This window comes from Acipenser ruthenus, chromosome 24 (assembly GCF_902713425.1).
Source record: "Acipenser ruthenus chromosome 24, fAciRut3.2 maternal haplotype, whole genome shotgun sequence".
In the NCBI taxonomy this organism is placed as follows: Eukaryota; Metazoa; Chordata; class Actinopteri; order Acipenseriformes; family Acipenseridae; genus Acipenser; species Acipenser ruthenus.
The window spans coordinates 6,996,644-7,016,980 of record NC_081212.1 but is presented as its reverse complement, the minus strand read 5'-3'; the positions used below and the strand labels follow the sequence as shown (position 1 = coordinate 7,016,980).

Below are 20,337 nucleotides of genomic sequence, written 5' to 3'. Positions count from 1 at the left end.
TGCTTCATAATTCTTCCCACCTGACGTGCTGTGCTAGATTAATGCAGGGACTTTGGGGGCTACAGCCCGGGGCCTCAGATTTTGTGTGGTCCCCACAAAAAATAAATAGACTATAATTTATTATACAACATATAAAAAGGAGCATGTGACGTTATGCTGTGTGGAGTAAAGGTTCGGGCTGCTGGTGTACCCTTGAGCAAGCAGGTTACCTATATTGCTCCAGTAAAAAAAAAAAAAACCAAAAAGAAAACTATATAAATGGGTAATTGTATGTAAAAATAATGTGATATCTTGTAATAATTGTACGTCGCCCTGGATAAGGGCGTCTGCTAAGAAATATAATAATAATAATAATAATAATAATAATAATAATAATAATAATAACTAACACGTCCACCTTATCTCACGCCTTTAAGGAAATATGTGCGCGCACATACCCGACGTGCTCGTTCCTGTCACTCCACCTGACGTGCACGCATTGTGCCTCGCCCCCTCGTCCAGCACCTTGTGGGCTCGGGCGGAATTGTGGGATATTAAAGTCCTCCGGCGGCGCGGTGCCGCAATGTATCCCAGAGAGAAGCGGCTGATCGCGCTCGTCTCTGTGGCGATCCTCGGACTAGCCCTCTACTTTATATCGACGTTTCTTTACATCTTGTTTATTATCGGGGTTGTATGTGCAGCTTTATTTTGTCAAACTAGCGGTCTGTCCCAACAAAGCAGACTAGGCCATCATCCTCGGCCTCACCTAATAATCCCCCCGGCTATCAGGCGCTGGTTCCCCGGGAAACCTGCAAACGGTGTTTCCTCTCCAGGAAAGGCTAGCAATAGGGGCACTCGTGGTCGTTTCATAGGAGATTCCTGGCAGTCGGTGGTGTACAGTGGGGACAGGCGTTGGGAGAGGAGGAAGGAGGCAGAACGAGACGAAAGCAGCGGGTCATTGTTGTTCAGCCCCCGGGATTTACTGATGGGGAGTTACCTTGCAAAGCCTGAAAGCCCCTCGGCTGCCGGAGCTCATGGGAGGCCCATCGGAGGGACACGCGAGCTTCGGGAGAGGCTGGCTCGGCCCAACCACATCGTGCAGACCCCGAACAAGAGGCTGTCATTCGGGTAAGTACCGCACTCCGTGTGCGGAGGGAATAGACGCGTGTGACTCACTATTGCATTGTGGTGTACGAAAAGGTTGCTTCAAAGGGAGTGTAGACATCTGCCTTTTGTGTTTTTTTTTTGCATTCCGGGTACTGTATTGATTTTATTGAGTGGCACATTGATGTTTTGTTGACGCTTTATTTGTTAGTAACGAAACGAAAAGTTCCCTCCAAGATTTGAATTGGTGGGAGTAGCTATGCGATTCAAACCAACCCCTTTGCGGGAACACACCACCGCGTAACTTTGAGTAAGTTCTCTGGTCGAAAGACAGCTGGCTTTTGCGTTTAGGTTGCAGTGAACAGCACAGTAATCTGAACCTCTGTATTATAGGAATATGCATGTGCGTTTCAGTTGTTGGTTAATGTCTACCCCTCTACTTTTTTGTTTTCGTTGCTTGTAATGGTTGCGTGTTGTCATTATTTAAACATCCAGTGCCAATAAAATAAACTCATGAAAAAGCTATTGCAAATTAACTTAACGCTGTCACTCGCGTACAATTGTGCCACCCCGTTCCTTGACTAATGCTAGGTTAGCATGTACATTTACATACAGGTAGCCCCCCGGATATGATGCAGTAACTTGTGCTAAAAAATGTCTAAATTAAGTTTTAATCAGAAAACGATCAATAACTTTTGCTAAAGAAGGTATTTTAAGTTTGAACACATAGACAAGCATCAACAGGTAGTGGACAAAAAAATGGAAACACCTGGGTAAATGAGGGACACCAAGTATATTGAAAGCAAGGGCTTCCACACAAGTGTGGCTCATGCGTTAATTAAGCAAATAACATCCCAGCATGCTTAGGGTCATGTATAAAAATGCTGGACAGGCCTGGTTGCCTATAATTATGACTAGCATGGCTGCAAGAGGAGACCTCAGTGACTTTGAAAGAGGGGCGATTGTTGGGGCGCGTTTGGCAGGAGCTTCAGTGACCAAGACAGCTCAACGTGCTGATGTTTCACGAGCAATGGTGTCTGAGGTGATGTCGGCATGGTACTCCGAGGGAAAGACATCATCAGCAAAGGGCAACAGTGGGCGGAAGCGCATACTCCAGGATTGTGATATCCGTGCATTAATTCGAAGTGCAACGCAAAACAGACGAGCAACTGCAGATCAATTGACTGCAAATTTCAACCTGGGGCGCGAGCAGCCAGTTTCATCAAAAACGGTCCGCCGAGAACTCCACAGAGCGGGATATCATAGTGGCCCAACACCCTATTAAGTGACTTTACTTTGTTTCCATTTTTTTGTCCACTACCTGTACATTCTGCAGTCAATTCCAGTGCATAGCCCAGCTCCACGCTATCCCCAAGAGGGATACTATAAACTGTTTAACAAGAAAAAGATATCCTGTTACACATTTGTATAATATTTTACAAAGGGTGTCTTTTACTAGTATTGTATATTATCTCTGTGTTTAAAGTTACCAATAACTGTCTGGTATATGATTTACCCATCTCCTTTTCTCTCTCTCTCTCTCGTAGGGAGTCTATGAATGCATCCCGCAGGTTCAGTGTGACCCCACAGCGGTGCTACCCCATCCAGCAGACGGGGTACTCCTCCGTGGGCGTGCTGCCCTCTGTCCAGTGGGACGGCTATCGCAAGAAGAACGTCCTGTCGTCCCGCAACTCCTCCATGGTGCACAGCCCCGTGACGGTCAAGATCGCCCGGCCGGATTCGGGCAGTGTTCACTCACCTCTGTAAGGGTTTTTGTCTCGCGGTCCAGGTTTTTATTTAGGCTGTGTTTTGTGAGTGAGCGGAAACACATGTTTCCATATTAAGCGTTTTGTTTTGTAAATGTTTTAGGTGATCTTTTTAAGTAATTTTCCCCAAGCAAAGTTCAAGCAACAAAATGAAATCAGAGTGTCGTAGGAACTGCTTGAACGTCACCTAGTGTAAACAAATCCTGTTTCAGTCCGAATGTGGGGCTGTGTTCTGTATAAAAGTCTCTTCCTATATCGCTTATATGTGTATTGATGGTAACTGTTCCTCTTTCAGCTTTGAACACCTGCCCCCCCCAGTGGCTTCCCTGTCTCCAGTGGCGGCTGCTGGTTCTACAGACCCGTGTTCAAAGGAGACGGTCCTGAGTGCGTTGAGAGAGAGCCGGAAGAGAGTGGCAGATGAAGAGGAGGAGAGGTGCTATTCTGCTGGACAAGAGAAGAAAAGGAGGTAAAGAACAAATAAGGGGGTCTCTGTTTTGAATGGGAGGACAGATGCGTCCCGTCATTGAAAGCTGGAATATGACTACAGTTGAATTTTATTTTTGCATGACATTGTAAATCTCTACAATAGTTAATATTTCACCAAAAGCTGGGTTACTTAGAAACTAAACGTGCTTCCTAATAAATGCATTTAAAGTGTAGAAGTGAGTGGATTAAATTCCATAATTGAGGAGAAGTTGGTCAAATGCAATTGGTTCGTCGGGAATCATTTCTGAATCGGTTTTAAGCTGCTATCTCGTACGCTGGAATGGTCGTGTTTATATGTGTCTTGTGTTTCAGGCGTCATGACAGTAGTGGAAGCGCGCACTCTGCCTTTGAACCTCTGCTGGCCAACGGGGCTCCATCCTTGCTGGTTCCCAAGTAAGTCTGAACGCCACTTAACTGTTCCAGTTATTGCACCTGGATTCTCCAAAATAATCTCCAAAATGCAGTCAAATTCACTTGTGATCTCTGTTCAGTTCTGGTTCTTGGCACTGGACAATGGAATGCTTCAGTAGTCAAAGAATACTTGAACACCTCTCTCTCCTCTCCTCTCCTCACCCCCCCAGACCCGGGACCCTGAAGCGGAGTGCGAACTCCCTCATCGTGGAGGACCCCTTAATGAAGAGATCCAGGACATCCTCCATCAGCTCCCTCAACTGCACTGCCCCCAGTGGAGTACCTGGCTCGGTGCGCAACCCCATCCACAGCTCCTACAGCTCCACCCAGGGAATCTCACAGGTAAATGGCAGGGGTGTGGCCATATAATATATACACACACACACGCCAGGAACTGTTTGTTTGAAACATAATTGTATACTTGGGTAAATTATGGTATACGAATGGGAGTAGGAGGAGGTGCAGTATCTGCTCTTTACATCAGCTGAGAGGTTCTGTGCCCTATACAGATCTATAGTTAGGATAATATTGCTTATGTTTTTTTATTGATAAAATGTAGACTTCTGTATGGACACAGAAGTGATGTATTTCAAGTCTGTTTTTTTGCTAGGAGTTTCATGCTCCGAGCGTTGTGATACTTTGACACATGTAACTTCAGTTTTTTTACCTTACCTACCATGTAAGATGCTTGCTAGCAGGATAAGTTTGGTTAAAACATCATTTTGGTCCAGCGTATTGTGGTTTAAGGACTGCTGCCACCCGGTCCTGTGTTGCTTCTCTAACAGTGATTCCTATGTTTTCAGCTGAGGAAGATTTCAGCCCTCAACATGTCCCCCTTGTCCAGCCCAGGCTCCTCTCGATCTCAGACTCCTGAAAGATCACCCAAAAAACCCAGGTATAACTCCGGCTTCCATTTTAATCTTGTACATTTCTCAAATTTAATTGTTTCTGGAAACTAATTCTTGTGGCCTTTTGTATCCTAATTTATACATTGTATCTGGTTTACTAGTTGCTGTGTTCACAGTATGCCTTGTTTTTGTGTTTGTCGTGCAGGGAAGAGAACAGCTATCATTCTAGCACCTCTACTCCAGTGAAGTCGGACCGGACACCCGAGCAACTCGCAAGTGAGACTGGTTACACTCTTTGTCAGTTGTATGGAATTTTTTTTTTTTTACAATACATGTATAAAGATCACTCGAGCCACTACAGTAAACATCCTGTCACAATACATTTAAGATATCGAAAGGCATTGAAGACACGTGTGAATTCCATCCTGTCCATTGCAAGAGACTAATATAATGCATTTAATAACCGTGTCTGTTGGCGATAGTCTCTTAAATGTAATTGCTGTGTGTGCTGATGCACCAGGGAGGCTGCAAATAGGCTGATCCCTGGAGCCAGCATTACACTTCAGCCATCAACACTGGTCCAGTAGGAAAGCCACCGAATGCTCATGTATTATATACTGCAGTGATACTGCACTGACTTCTTGGTTGGTCCCCACCACTACAATCTCATTTGATCTTGTTGAAAGCCGAGTCCAGTGTTAGTATAAAGTAAATAACAGCTACTCTGGTAATGAAAATTAGAATTCACCTTGTCACCACATGCTTACAGTGGACAGGTTACATGGTATCCCCCCTCTACACAATAAAACATGGCTTATCCAAGTTTTACCATAATTGAAAATCATTTCTGTAGCTGTGTGTACTCTGAAGTGTAGTGTACCTCTGCTGTGTCAGCGCCACCAGGGAAATGAATCTCCTTCCGAAGCAGGAATAACTCCAAGCTCATTCCATGTCTAGCCCGTCCTTGGCCCTGCATTGATCCTGTGGTTTGTTTGCCTGAACAGAGAAGCTGTCTCCGCTGCTGAACCAGACAGCCGCCTCCTCCTCCTCCTGCTCCACCCCTCCCTCTGCAGGGGCCCATGGGAAACGCAAGCGCAAGATCCCCCTGGTGTCCAGCCGGAGGGCTGACCAGATCACCCTGGTGAGAAAGAACCTGCGCCCCCTTTTTTTTTTATTTTGAGTTTAATTACATAATTACATTATTGTGATTTGATCCCTATGCTGCTTTTGTGAATTTGGCACATTCAGGTGTATCCCTACTGCTTTTATATGATTATCAACTGGAATGAACTAAACCCGTCACCTCCTGTGCCTCCCTGCAGCCCCCACCACCCGAGCTTGGATACACCATCACCGCCAGTGACCTGGACTCCGAGAAGAAGGCTGCCCTCAACAGGATCAAAAAGGTTCTGGAGGAAATTGGTGAGTTCAGGAACTTCAAACTGGCTTTTAAAAACCTTTACTTTTCTGAAGAAATCAGAGGGGTGTGTGTCTCATCACCATCTTACTCATTGTGTTGACATTCAAAGCTTTCTCGTAACACAATATGCTTTGGTTGTGCCATTTTAACATTGGCAAACGCCCAGTTAAAAAAAAAAAATAATACATTGTTCAGTAGCTGGCTATGATATTTTATCATCAATCTGGGTGTTTTTATGTTCAGACTTGCTGTGTTTTTGGAAATTGATATGTGCACGAGTACATCTGAAATCTGTGTTATTGGCTTGATTTTGTGATCGGTAACCACTCTGACTGTAGATTCTTGTGTTTTTTCTTTTAAGAGCCTTCCAAATCGACGCCCTCTTCCCAGTCTGTGGCTTCGTTTACACCGACTACAACCTCCAGTTTGGGCCCAACCCCCTCTGCCATTGCCAGCCTGCTCCTGAGCTCCAGCACTGCCACCGCGCCCAGTTCCACTGTCACGGGCATTACCAGTCCGTCGCCCAGCTCTAGCAGTGCAGCAACCGCCCCCACAGGCACGCTGCTGAACTCTGTCATTGCATCTGCCTCTGCCACAGCCACCACCACCTCTACAGGCACAGTCACCATGCTGCCAAGCGCCCTGCCAGCTGGGAGCCAGCCCAGTCCCAATCCACTGCTGGATTCACTGAGGAAAATGCAGAACACCCCAGCCACCACAACGACGGCTGCTGCTGCTGCTGGTCAGTATCAATTCAGAACTATACAGCATGAGCTAAACTAGTTTTACTGTTTATGATTACCTTCTACAATTCACCTGGTTTAAATTACCAGCTGCACAGGTGTAAACTATAATCTGTATAATCCATTTCTGTTTTAGTTAGAAAGAACACCTTGTTTTATAACCTCTCAGTGCTACTGTTACTCGCTGTCTTTACACTACAGAGGAACAGAATTATCAAGGTCTTCATGCACAGTTTTTTTGCATGTACTCCTTGAATTAGTAAATGATTATATTTTTGTTTTTGCCCAAATTGCAAAAGGCACTGCACTCTGAAGTAGAGTCTGCAAAGCTGAACTATGGAAAAATATAGTAAATTTGGCCGGTGGGGTGTGGTTATAACATGCTTCATGTGTTTTGTTCTTGTTCCTTGGTCTTGGTTTCCCTACTCTGGTTTGACTCCCCATTGTGTTCACAGCTCCTCCTGCTACAACCACAGATTCTGCCAAGACTCTCCTGCTGTCTCTGCTCAGTACCTCTGCTGCTCCGGGATCAACTCTAACAAGCATTGCAACTGTCAAGCCCCAGCCCAGCACGTGTTTCCCCTCTGCGCTGGCTCCCCAGCCGGCCCCCCTGTCCAGCCAACCTGCCAGCTCCATCCTGTCCTCTGTGTTCAGCCAGGTCCTGCCAGAGAGCAGCACTGCAGCAGCCAGGGGCATGACCTTTGGACTCTCAAGCATGGGGCATTCCACAGCACCCTCTTCCTCCTCCACCTCCACCTCCTCCACCACCACAGCAGCAGCATCCAGTAGCACTCAGGCTTTCTCTGCCTTTAAGCCTGTCTTTGGGGATCCAGCAGCTAGTCAGCCTGCCCCAGTATCAGCACCTGCCAGTAGCTCAGCAGCCCCAATCTTCAAATCAGTCTTTGGAACCGCCAGCACTGGCAGCGCTTTTGGGCAACCGTCGGCGAAGGCGTCCGCGGCAGGAAGCAGCACTGTTTTCGGCGGACTCTCCACCACGACCGCACCGCCTCCCACTGCTGAATTGCCAGCCAAGCCCAACTTCAGTTTTGGGGCAAACCCAATAAGTACCGTCACCACCGGCAGCAGTAATGCAACAACCTCAGCCGGAGCCACCCAGTCCTTCCAGTTTGGCGCTGCAACCACCACGCTTAACTCCACTGCGGGTTTTCAATTCGGCAAGCAGCCGGCAGCAGCTAGCAGCACAGCCGCACCGGCAGTCACGGCGCCGGCACCCCAGGTGACATTTGCCTTCGGACAAACCCTTAATAACCAGACTGCAGCCAGTGGGGCTTTTGGTGGCTTTGGCACCGCCGCACCAGCCCCTGCCACCACAGCTGCACCGGCAAACAAAGCCACCTTCTCCTTTGGCAATACAGCGCCTGTGACCTTCAGTGCGGCCACTTCCTCTGCAGGAACAGCCGCCCCCTTTGGAGGGATGGGGGCCACCACGAACCCCACCCTGTTTGGCAGCGCCTCTACTGTTCCAGCCGCTCAGCCGGCAGCAGTTGCGCCCTTCCCCTTTGGGGGTAGCGCCGCGGCCACTACCTTCAGCTTTGGAGGCCAGACAACCACGGCAGCCTCTACCTTTGGGACCCCCAGCATGCCAGCGTTTGGCAACACCTCCACTGGATTCTCATTCGGTACCAACACCTCCTCTAGTGCGACCCCGGCTTTCGGCTCCAGTACCCAAACCACGTCCGCTAACGCGGCTGCCCCCTCTGCGTTCGGAAGCACCGTCCCCGCCGCCACTGCCGGCTTCTCCTTTGGAGCAGCAGCCCAGTCGAGCTCAGCAGCCAGCGCCTTCCCTGCCCCCTCGGCAAGGCAGAGCACAGCACCCAAGCCCAGCACTGCCGGCTTCAACTTCGGCAACGCGTTTGCGGCTCCTGCTCCGGCTGCCAACTCTTCCATGGAGAGTAAGCCTGCCTTCGGAGGTGAGTGTTATCGTGCACCCTGTACTGTAGCTTTCTGCATTGCAGGGACTTTAAGGTTCAGCTGAGGTATTATACCTGTAACCCAGAAAGCAAACGTAGAGTGTTGTGACAGGGGAGAAGTGGCTTCATTAGAGTTAGTCTAAAACCGAAATGGGGAAATTGAGAGGCAATGGTAATGAGGTAAAAACACGTGTCATTAAATCATTGCGTTGCCCTCTGTGTAATTATGGCATCAGTAGCACTTTTGGCTTTATAACGGTGAAAATCTACTTCTATTCCTGTGGCCACCCTGTTAACAACTGTTGCGTTTTCCCCAGGGTTCAACTTTGGAACTCCGAATTTAAATTTTGGTGCTGGTAAGTGTCCAGTAATACTGTCTGCCTTGCTGCCAGAGCTCTGCTTGTAATCTGGGGGGTGGTTGTGGTTGGACAGCGAAATCCAACTAGTAAAATATGCAGCAACTTAAATTCCTGCTTTGTCTACACGCTGCCTAATAATAAAAACACAGCACTGCTTGAAGGCTGTTTACTCTTTCTCCGTCTGAAGACTTCATGGGCAGGGTTTTACGCCTGTGTTTCGCCATTGCAGTGCAACACTTTAGCCAGGTAGGTTTGCATTTGGTTTAAGTCTGCTTTGCTTTCCAGTGCACGTTAGATGTGCAGACACCCTCTGTGACACTTTTAAACAGACAGGAGCCGTTCTGGTTACTCCTGTGTAAAAAGGTTGGATGAACAGCACTGTCTGTATGACCGTACTGTTGGTGGAAGATGGCTGAAAGGGGTTCTCGTTCTAGTGGGTAAGTGACTGTTCCTCTGGGAGTTCTGCCTTTGCTGCATATTTGGGGCTACGAGAAGCAGGCTTATCTATTGTCTGTCAAAGCATGCATACTCAGAAAAAATACAATAAGAGCTCTACTGGAGGAATTCCAAAACGGTCTAGTGAACAGGCTGGAGGAGTTTAGTGATTTTCAGTGGCAGGGGAAGCATGTTTAGGTGAAGTATGTGCTGATAATTGGATTGGATCTTATCAAAATGCAGAAATAAAATGAGTAGTTAACTCAATTCATTAAAGCCAATCCATGTTTGTCGGCACATGAAACTATCTGAGCCTATGCAGTGCATGAATCTATTGATTTAAGTTTTTTTTATATATATATATATATATATATATATATCATTTTTTCTTCCCTTAGGAAGTGCAAGCCCTGCTTTTGGGCAGAGTACCCCCGGAGGCCCCATCCCTTTTGGGAGCCCTGCAACCCCAGCCCCAAACTACAGCGGCATCGCACCCTCCCCCTTCGGTAAGTGAACCTGCGCTGGAACAGAATGGTCTGCATATAGATAAATACATACCAGTTAATACTACAAAATAAGACTTGTGTGGTCTGGTATTTAATCCACCAAATTGTTCTTGTTTGAAATAACCTTCTCGTATGAATGGCCTATCAAAATGGACTGTCAATTATTTTCATGTAAAGTAACCCACAACCAATACATATCCTGCGCATTGCGACCTCAATGTATCGCTGCACCACTGATCCAATGTGCAATGCATAAACAACCTGCTGCTTGTTTGTCCCACAGGGTCCCCCACCCCTTCCTTCTCCATCGGTGCAGGTTCCAAACCTTCTGGCAGGCAGAGGCTGATGGCTCGGCGCCAGCACACTCGCAAGAAGTAGAGTCGAGACGAGCTGAACCCTGCCTGGGTGACAGGGTTCCCTCCGCAGACGAGAGCCCCACTACCCCACCCCACCCCACCCCGGCTCTCCGTTCAGATCACACCCTGCAGAGAGCTGGGACTCCGATGGGACGTCAGCCCGTCTTTTATCTTGGGTTTTCTTTTTTTTTTTTTTTTTTTAAACTGTTCCTTGCAGTGTTTTGGGTTCTTGTGGTCTGAAGGCAACAAACAGAAAAACAAACAGCAACAGCGAATCCCAATTTTACTTGAATAAACCATCCCAATACTGGACTCTGTACATACCTGCTCCCTGTGGCTCTTCCTCTTTTTTTTTTTTTTTTTTTTTTTTGGGTGCAGCACTGGTTCGTTTGTTACTCTTCTCACTTGCACAGGCACTTCTCTCTGCTCTTGCTGTTTGTAATGCTTTGATTTGTTTTCAAATGTGTATAAAGATGTCGAAGCCAGAGTCCTCAGTCTTACTCTGGTTTAGGCACTGGGATGTCGTGAGCAAGTGTTTATGGCTGAGGAGGTAATCTGGTTGGGGTTTGAGCTAATGTTGTGATCTGATCTGGGTGCCAAAGCCTCCACGCTCTCAATTTGTGTCTCCAGCTCAGTCTGGGATGGGACGGCACGGCAGAGTGGTGGGCACATCGTTATGGGCTATTCTGCTGGAGTCATCGCTGCGTGTCCTTTTTATTTTGTGAGGTAAGAAGTTGTGTAGCAAAAGTAGCCTATTCTGTTGTGGCCAGCAGCTATGCAATTGTTAGCCTTTATACAGCATTTAAAAAAACAAAACCTTGTCCTCATTACTTTCTGTGAGTCCTGTAATGCACTGCTTTACTGTGGTTGACTACCTCCTGTATACCTGTATATTATTTCCTATGCCCCCTGTACGGGTGTTCCCATGGTTTAAATGCACAGGGATTATCTTTAAAGTTTCCTATTTAATTCCAGCACACCTGCTAATTGATGGATAAAGCTGTTTTTGCTTCTGAATTGAGGGCATACTGCTCCCCGATACAGGAAAACCCCACTAATCTGTTCCAGTGGTTTGAGGGCTGGGTTGGGGCGGCACTCTTGTGGTTTAAGCGGATCACAGAGGAATCGCAGTACATCCTCGTCTAGAATCGCTAACTTGGCCCCCACCTGGATTAATATAAGAATGGAGTCTTCGTTTTTGGTACTTCAGTGAGAGATGCTTTTATGTACCGCTGTGTGTTTTTAAAGGAGATGTAGACAGTATATTGCAGACCAATAAAAAGCGTTACCTGGGAAGCGGAAGTTGGCCATGTTAAGTAAAATGAATTTGCTGGGAACATTCTCAGTACGGAGTTAATCCTGTGCCTTTAAAACTGGGATAGCCCCTTTTTTGTCTCCCTTTTTTTTTTTTCTTAAATTCAGTGTTTTTGTATCAAAACACTTGATTCTTACTACTACTTTTAAAATGTTTGTGTTTTTTATATTGTTTTTGAGTCCCTCAGTGAATCGAGTTTGGAGGAAAGTTGTGACGAATGACGGCATATTGGTAGTGCCGGATCTGATTTTACTAAGGGCAGGGCAGGGGAGGGGAATCTGGGAGTGAATCTGAGAGTACGATTATCTGATGAGATTCTGTAGCTCTGGTGCTGAGTGGCAACTTTTTATTCTCTGCAAAAATAAATAATATATTTAAGCAGACAAAACGCGTCTGAACGAAATGGCAACGAGGACAGGAATTTACTTTATTTACAGCGAGGTGTGATTTATAGAATAGAGGGAGGCTCGTCTTTCACTTTGAATTTGACAAATGAATGTTGATGGTATTAGTCACCTGTCTCACCGTATGTGGAACATTTAAACTATCTTGTGTGTTTTATTCCTAATAAAGTAGAAATCGGTCTGTTGGTATCAGTGTTCATATATTTATTCATGGATTTTGTTACTTTTCCACTATTGTCCTCCCATAACATCAGTGAACGATACAGGAACAGCCTTTTTTAAATGGTTTTTGCATTAGACCGTGTATTGCCTTGGGTCTGTGCTTTACGCAGTAGTTGACAGTATTAAATACATTCTAGTTTGTCAGTTGTTTGTTTTTTTTTTGTTATATAAATGTGTTCCTTTGGGTAGCTGTCAAACAGAAGCGACCCTGCCTCGGGGTGGGCTAGCCGCCTGCTGTTATGAATGTGTGTGGGGGATGATTGACAAAACTTTCAATTCAGGCAACAAAAACATACAAAAAAAAAAAAAAGAAAGCTCTATTTTTATATTAAAACAGATTGCCTTGTGGAGTTCCTTCAAGCTTGGTTCATTGAGGGGAGATGTTTACAGGAGCTAGAATGTTGATTTTTAGTTTGGCATTTTCCTTTTGGTAGTTGTGGAGAAGTCTGTAGATTTTTATATATTTCAATGTGAATGAGCACAAATGGTCTGCAGCATTTAACCACTGGTGTCTGAGATCAGGGCTGAGATTCGGAATATGGTTTCCCCAAAAAAATGGATTCAGCCCCCCAGTTGGCATCTTGAAATGTTGGGTTCTTTTTGTCGCGATTTCTTGTCTTTTTTTTTTTTTTCCCCAAATGTATGTAGTTTTTGTAAATAGAAAAAGTGTCTAATCTGAAAGGTGACAATGTTGTGATGTGTGGCCGTGGTTTGTTTAATCAGAATGTGTAAGGGAACCATCTTCTAATCCAGATATGTTTTCACTTTAAGAGAGCAAGAAAATGACTTCCTTAAACTGGTGGTTTGGTGGGAGGATTGGAGATTTGTTTTATAAATAAAATAAAATAAAATAAATAAATAATGGATATGGCTCTACATAGCAAACTACTATTTGTTTAGCAAGCCCTTCCTCAGTTGCTGCCCGGGTCTGACCCAGCTGTCACAGTAGTGGTGGTTTGGAAAGCTCTCTGCTTGACACTGCGGTACTTCATTGGTTAAAGGCTGGATTCCCTCAGGGTGAATGCTGTAAGGTCGTGCTGTTTCTGTTACTGACCGAACCTCTATCTGTGTGTGTGTGTGTGTCCTTATTCATGTTCTTTCCTCAAAATAAAGATCAGTACTATCGTTGCTGTTGGACTCTGTGGAAATGGGGAGTGAGTGAATGCGTGCAGACCTGGCTTGTGTAAGATATTCTCTTTCTCTGCTCATTATGTCGTCATTACATTGAAATGGTTTTAAATTAAAGGAAACAAAACTGTGATTATTACATTGCTGATGTCTGGTTTATTTAAGTAGGGATTTCTCTGTTTATAAGTAGAACATGTGAATGGGTAATGGAGTAAAGTGTGTACTGGTTTGCTTGATTTATTTATTTTTTTGTATACAGTATTCCCATCTGGTGTAACAAAAGAGAAAATATTAAACCAGACCCTGCCTTTTAGAATGACTATGGCCGGGTTTCCACCCAGCTCAGAAAGTCGATTCTCTCTCTCCTGATTGATGTGATGTAGCAGCACATTCCACACACACTATAGGAAGTGCACGTCTAAAACACTGTACGACCTTTTAAAGGGTAGGTAAATCACACTTTTGTCTCCTTCTGTCAATATGGCCAGAGAGCAGCCACTGGAAAGCAGGACTCTAAACCAGCATGGCAGAGGAAGTGCCTCAATGTTCAAAGCTGCGCTCCCCTAACTACCCCACCCTGAACACCACACAGCCGTGCCTTCATCAGGTCAGCTAATCGGTGATCCCCGTTCCTTAGTGGTTTAGAACCATGAGAAAATAGGTCATCTACACAAATTAACACTACTGTGTGGTTCATCTCCTGTGATTCAAAGCCAACTGCTGAAGTCAGTGGACTACTGCATGTTTCATAGCAAACTTTTTTTTTTTTTTATTGAAGCAGCATACTTACAAATATGAATATTAACATAATGGTATATTTCTCCTGCCAAATTGCGTCTATCAAAATAGTAGAACCGCATTATCGTCCTGTCATTCATAAGAGTTCAAAGCAACATTTCATCACATTTGGGCAAGTGGTTCCAAAGACCTCGCCTGCAATAGCTGTGATGTCGGTACACTGAAATAGGTAACCGTGACCGAAATCACCAGCATGTTAAATAATCAAGAAGCCTAAACTTACACAGAGTAGGTCATCAAGACCTTAACTGTGCTGAGGAGTGGGCATCACAATTCAACAGCGCTGTTCAAGGTAGTGCACTGTGTGTACGGGTCTCTGCTATACATGTTCCAGGGATACCGAGGGGCTGTCACTAAACTGCAGTAATGGGGAGTGACATCTCTCTCTCTCTTCAATTCTCCTGCTGCTGCTTGGGTTTCTTCTTCCTCTTTTTTCTCTTCTTCTTGGAAGCTGTGGGGGCAGGCTCTGCCTCCAAGGGGCTGGGGTCATGTGATTCTGCTTCCACATCACTGTTGGCAGGAAATGATATCACATCTTCGTCGGAAGTTCTAGAGGGGAAAAAAAAACATCAGCAATCCGTAGCTCTTACTGGTCAATTAAACCAAGAAAAGTGCCTCCATTCTAGGTAACAGTGTGTCCAACCAAGAGAGCTTTTTAATACCAGTATAGAAGAAATGGCCTTCAGTGTTTTCAATTCTACTATTGCTCTGCTCCATCTGAAATGCCCAACTGAGTGGCTTATCGCTGCTATCTAAGACATGGAGGTTACCAAGGTGTGAACCGAGGCGATGAGGGAGCAGCCTGCCCAGGTGGGTGAACTATCCTCTGACAATGTTTCCACAATCCGAACGCGTGACTCGTGGCAGTGCTTTTACTAGATGACTTATGAAAACTGCTTAGGAGCTGAACTAAAAAATAAAGGAGGCAGTGAAAAGAGGCAGATACAAATTCAGGACGGGGAGAATAATTGGAAACCCTGGTAACGCAGCTTTGAAATGCATTTGCTTTGTCTAGATTGTGCCGTGGTTGTTTGATGTGTAAGTGGTACTCACAGCTCATCCTCCTGCTCCCCAGGGCTCCTCCTCTCTAGCATGGCCACGAAGAAGCCGTTGGTGAGGGTCTCCCCAGGGCTTGCGCGCAGACACTGAGTCAGGGGCGCCTGACCTCGCTCCGGCCAGCTCGGCAGAACAGGGACCAGTCTGAGGAGGCAACGCAAATTACAGAGCAAAATCCAGATGGTATGTGCCCCACTGCGGGGGCAGAAATTTCACACTGCTGATCCTCTGGCAGCTTCTGCTACGATTGTTTCAGAAGTACCTAAAAGAAACCTGGCACTCTGATGACTCAATGTGACTGATAAAGACGTCTCGTCTAAGATTTCACTAAATGTCTATCTTTTGAATATCTTCCAGGGTTAGAAACGTGCATTTCATAACTACCAGATTGAGGACCGTGATAGGTGTGATCCTTTCTGATTAGATTGTTTCTAAATCTACCTGATCTTTTGATTTAGTGTTCAAGGTCTGTTTGTTCCCATTATGAGTAGAAGTGATGAACAAAACTATCTTCAGTTTCAAGGACACCAATGATGAAACGGTTTTTGAAGCCCCACGCCCCCTGCTGGTGGTTACCTGAAGCTGCGGCGGTGCTCCCGCAGGCAGGCCCGCACCACGCCCTCGTTCTCCTCCTCGTGCACCGAGCAGGTGGAGTAGATGAGGCGCTGCAGCCGCGGGAAGCACAGGGCGTGGTTCAGGCAGCGCAGCTGGAACGCAGCCAGAGACTGCAGCCGCTGCGCAGGCACGGCGCCAGGGGAGTCTGTGAGCTCGTTCATGCGGCCCACCATACCTGCAAGGGAGAGGGAATCACACAGGCACTCATCTAAACTGTGGATCTAATACAGCGGCTTAAAGGAAGAGTCTTATGTTACAATAACACTGTATTGAGCTGATTTGTCACAGTTAAGACGTATGTGTGTAATAACGCTAGGTCCCGTTCTACTGGCTGCACAAACGCAGTCCGGTTTTAAACTTTCATTTTGATTTTACCGAAAACCAACGGGACAAAAACAGCTGCAAAAAAAAAAAAAAACTGAACCAATCAGAAAGGTCCCTAATTTATACCGTTGAGATATTAAGATACTCCACTGTTGATCAGTCAAATAGACCCTGTGATTTTCTGACCTTGATTAAAGGCTAAATAGCTCCAAATGTTTTGAGTTTTTTTCTCTACTTTTCTCTACAGGTTACTACCCTAACCCTAACAACTGAATCCACTCTGAGATATTAAAAATGTATTTGACTGCATTCTGTATTCCTTACTGGATCTGTTTTAGCAGTGTTTGAGAATGCTCAGGTTCCCTTTTACATTTCATCCCTGGATTTTGTGTTTGTGAATGCAGCGCAGTTCGGATTGCAGCGTGTGTGCGTGTGTTTACCTGAGCCGCTGCATGAGGGGTCCAGCAGGATATACTCCACCTGGCTGTATTTGGGGTCCTCTGGGTTCAGCGTCAGGAAGTCCTGATTGGCCAGCTCATGACAGGTGACCCCAGCTCTGAGGAGCAGGGTGCTCATAGTGGACAGGCGCTTGGGGTCAAGGTCGAAGGCAAACAGCTTCCTGGCGAGAGAAGAGAGGAAACTGTTCAATTTTCTGCTTTATTAGGGTTAAATATAAAAGAAAACCTTGAACTGGAGTTGAGAAGCAGCACAGCCACCCAAGTCGAAGTGAACCCCCTGCCCTCCCCTACCCCCGGTTCCCCAGCACAGCGGCCAGGTGGCTGGTCTTGTTCCCCGGGGCGGCGCAGGCATCAATCACATGGGCCCCAGCAGGGGGGTTCAGGAGGAACGCTGGGAGGCAGCTGGCCTGCAACGACACAGGACAAATTACTGAGAACTACAAACACAAACATTCCTATAGTACTAAAAGAGAAACTTGCTCATACAATTAGACAAATGTTTCTATGAGAAGTCAGTGGGTCTATCTGAATGATCTAAACATTACATACAGAGTTTATATATATCTCCGCCACCGTTTAGATCATTACACTGAAACCTCCGATTGGGCAGACAAGCATTAACAAAGTGTGCCCCACATCACAGATCCATTCCTCTCTGGCCCGCCCCTCACCTTGTCCTGCAGAATGATGTGTCCCGCCTGGTACAGAAAGTGTGCGTGGAGGTCAGTCTTGGCCGGGAAGACCAGGAGTCCTGGGAGATGCAGGTCACAATAAAACCGCTTTCCCGACAGCTGCTGCAACTCCGCCAGACTGCAATCAAACAGCAGCGCTTTCATTGAACAAACAGCTCCCTCTCTGCATAAGATTGCCTTGAGATATATGTTAATAGGTCTGATGTCTCATTATTATTATTATAAGAGATGTCATGAACTACTGTTACATTTTAGTTAAGCTGTGTTCTATGCACAGGATAACATCTATACACAACATGTACTGGGATTCTAACAAACCCTTATGGGTAGGAAAGCATGCCCTGCCCCCCCCGCGCCGCGTCTACCTGCTCGCTCGCCCCAGGTAGGTGTAGCCCTCTCTCTTCAGGTAGTCGATCACGTCCTCCTGGCTGGTCTTGAGAGTGTTGACCCGAGCGTAGCGAGGCGGCTGCTTCCCTGCCAGAGGAAGAGGACGAGACTGGAATCTCTCACTCACACAACAGCCCCGCTCTCTGCACTGACGCTGCAATCTGTCTGGCACGCCAGGCTCTGCTAATGCAGGAGCACAACCCTCCACATGTTCTACAAAAGACTGTGAATCTCACTGAGGTACAGCTGGGTTCAAAAGTCTGGAAGCAGCAAATGATTTACAGCAAGACCAGGGCCTGGGGATTGTGTTTCCTCACTTACTTACTAAATACCCTGGAATCTCTGAATAGATAATCCTCTAACTAATTTAATCAGCAAGACATCTCACAAGTGGAATAGTCCCCTGAAATGTGCTCCTTTCTCTAGGAAAGCAGTACAACAGGGGATGGGGAGTTTGTTGCTGGATAACTTCTCTCAGACTACTTGCTCACAAAATATCCCTGAAAAGATCCTCCTCTTTAAGGATTTAATGAGCAATCCATCTCCTAAGTTCAGTGGTACCCTGAATCTGATTCCCTTCCTAACCATGCTGACTGACTCCGCAGTAGCTAACCATCTCCAGTGGACTCCAGCGTACCTTGAGCCTGGCTGGCTTTGGGGAGCAGGTCCTCGTTGCGGCTGACCTTCCTCTTGATCTTGAGCCTGGCCAGGGCTGCCTGCAGCCTCGCACGGTGCTTCATGATCAGAGCCTTCCAGCTCCCCCCACACTTCACCCCCCTGCCAATCAGGAGGTCGTACACCAGCACCTGGGATAGGCAATACAGGAGAGAGGTGTGTGACAGACTGATAGGGTTAATCAAACCAATATCATAAATGAACTGAATACTACTCTCCAAGGGAGGGGTGCCCCTCATCAAACAAAAGCTGACTGCAGTTGAAATAATTGTTAGCGCAACACTTTGCTTCAATGGTGCCACCTCAAGCATTGCGTGTGATGTCAGCTCTGTACAGAAACATTCCATAAAATGGAATTCCAACTACTTTGTAACTGAGATACTCAGTTATCACTGTGTTGGAGTGACTGCCACGCTTCCAAGCTCTTTAATTAGTTGCAGTACGTATGTAAGCATGTATGATCAAGCTTGAGAGAAGATCTTACAGGCTTTAATTGTGGGCTAACAGTAGACGCTTGCTTCACTTCCAAATGGATTTATTTATTCACAATCTAAGTGATGACTCTGTAAACCATTCTGGCAAAGTGTTGCTGAGGTTAACCACAAACTTCCATGAAGAAATCAGGGCGCAGTTATAATTCATTCAGCTCTGTGGCATTCTGTTTCCACTTGGACAGGGTTGTGGCACATGGTTCAAATGATAATAATGATGATGTGGATGAGCTCTACCTTGGCCACGTTCATCTTGAGTTTGTTCTGCTTCAGCAGGCCTGTGCTGGTGATGATCTCCTCCAGGATCTTGGAGTACTTCAGCGTCTCGCACACCAAGGCGTACAGCTGCTTGATATTCTGTGGGGAGACACGGCACTGTCACAGGTTCACTGTCCTGCGATCTGCTGCTCTGGACTCCTCTCAGTCTCACTCAGGCAGGACAGCACACAGACTGTCGGTAACACGCTCGTCGGTATTAATGCATAACTGGTTTATCCAGATCAACTTTTTAAACTCACACCTCAGTGCATTCTGGTACTGTAAATGTAGCCCCGTTTCTCTAAAGAAAAGAAACGACTCAATATACTCGCGACAGGTCAAACGTACCAGAATGATTTTGCAATTCTTCTGGTCCGACAGATAAACTTAATACAACAAGCGGACAGGAACACTAGATAACCGCGTTGCTGTAATTAGTACAGCGTGTAAGTTAACGTGTTTGCCGATAGAAACGCATACAGAAAACACTGTCTGTGAATGCAACTTACCTGAAACTTACTGTTATACACGAGAGTCTTAATAGCGCCCTCCTTGTTCTCGATCTTATCGAGGATCTCCGCTGCTTTCACGTACAAAACCATGGCTGCTTACTTGACGATATAATTTACATTGGAGGTTTTAAACACAATTAACATGGAGCAAAAGTCATGCACATGTCCAGCCGATCACCGCTTCCAAACAGCGCAGTTACAGAACCCACGTGGTCGCCCTACCCAAACACACTGACGGGCTGCGGTGAAACATTACTGTGCGACCTCTGACGGCAGTTTACGGTAACTGTGAAGGAAGTTGTACGCTTTTTGGATGTTCTTGGTATTAAAATTAAACAGATGCTAGCACTGAATATAGGTAGTGGGAAAAATAAATAAATAAGAAAGCAATCTTTTGTTATCTGGCAATCTTGAGGATATTTGCTTAGCTGTTAAAACGAAACAACTACTGTAGTCGTATGTGTTGGTTTACACTGTCACTATGATACGAGCGTGGAATGTGTTTTTAAGTGTACATACTTATTGTACTGTATGGAAAATGTCAATATGGATATTTTAGTTAGTAAAAACGGGTTATCAGCGACAACAACACATTTTTGGCTATGGCTACCCTTTTTATTATCCTAATGTCATTCAGGCCCTTAACAATCTCTTATAT

General features: G+C 46.0%; 2 protein-coding genes across 2 annotated transcripts; one reads left to right on the top strand and one right to left on the bottom strand.

Annotated features, from left to right (window-relative positions):
* The first annotated feature begins 494 nt into the window (after positions 1-494).
* Positions 495-13,546, top strand: LOC117429249 (nuclear envelope pore membrane protein POM 121-like). The gene is made up of 13 exons (XM_034048551.3): positions 495-1,107; positions 2,631-2,846; positions 3,145-3,315; positions 3,648-3,728; positions 3,917-4,088; positions 4,550-4,641; positions 4,800-4,870; positions 5,599-5,735; positions 5,917-6,016; positions 6,376-6,756; positions 7,213-8,688; positions 9,881-9,988; positions 10,272-13,546. Exons 1-13 carry the CDS (start codon positions 563-565, stop codon positions 10,364-10,366), a joined length of 3,645 nt encoding a protein of 1,214 aa, XP_033904442.2. The 5' UTR covers positions 495-562; the 3' UTR covers positions 10,367-13,546.
* LOC117429319 (28S rRNA (cytosine-C(5))-methyltransferase-like) lies at positions 12,899-20,167 on the bottom strand. The gene is made up of 10 exons (XM_034048672.3): positions 19,677-20,167; positions 19,147-19,266; positions 18,381-18,549; positions 17,722-17,830; positions 17,336-17,474; positions 16,956-17,071; positions 16,647-16,825; positions 15,844-16,057; positions 15,265-15,411; positions 12,899-14,760 (listed from the first exon to the last, which is right to left on the bottom strand). Exons 1-10 carry the CDS (start codon positions 19,767-19,769, stop codon positions 14,604-14,606), a joined length of 1,443 nt encoding a protein of 480 aa, XP_033904563.2. The 5' UTR covers positions 19,770-20,167; the 3' UTR covers positions 12,899-14,603.
* Positions 20,168-20,337: the final 170 nt, after the last annotated feature.

Coding starts and splice junctions, on each gene's coding strand:
- LOC117429249 (XM_034048551.3), top strand. CDS start 563: ATGTATCCCAGAGAGAAGCGGCTGATCGCGCTCGTCTCTGTGGCGATC. Junction 4,089..4,549: donor CCACCCAGGGAATCTCACAG/GTAAATGGCAGG, acceptor CTATGTTTTCAG/CTGAGGAAGATTTCAGCCCT. Junction 6,757..7,212: donor GACGGCTGCTGCTGCTGCTG/GTCAGTATCAAT, acceptor TTGTGTTCACAG/CTCCTCCTGCTACAACCACA.
- LOC117429319 (XM_034048672.3), bottom strand. CDS start 19,769: ATGGTTTTGTACGTGAAAGCAGCGGAGATCCTCGATAAGATCGAGAAC. Junction 16,058..16,646: donor CCCCTCATGCAGCGGCTCAG/GTAAACACACGC, acceptor TCTCCCTTGCAG/GTATGGTGGGCCGCATGAAC. Junction 15,412..15,843: donor GAGCACCGCCGCAGCTTCAG/GTAACCACCAGC, acceptor TTGCCTCCTCAG/ACTGGTCCCTGTTCTGCCGA.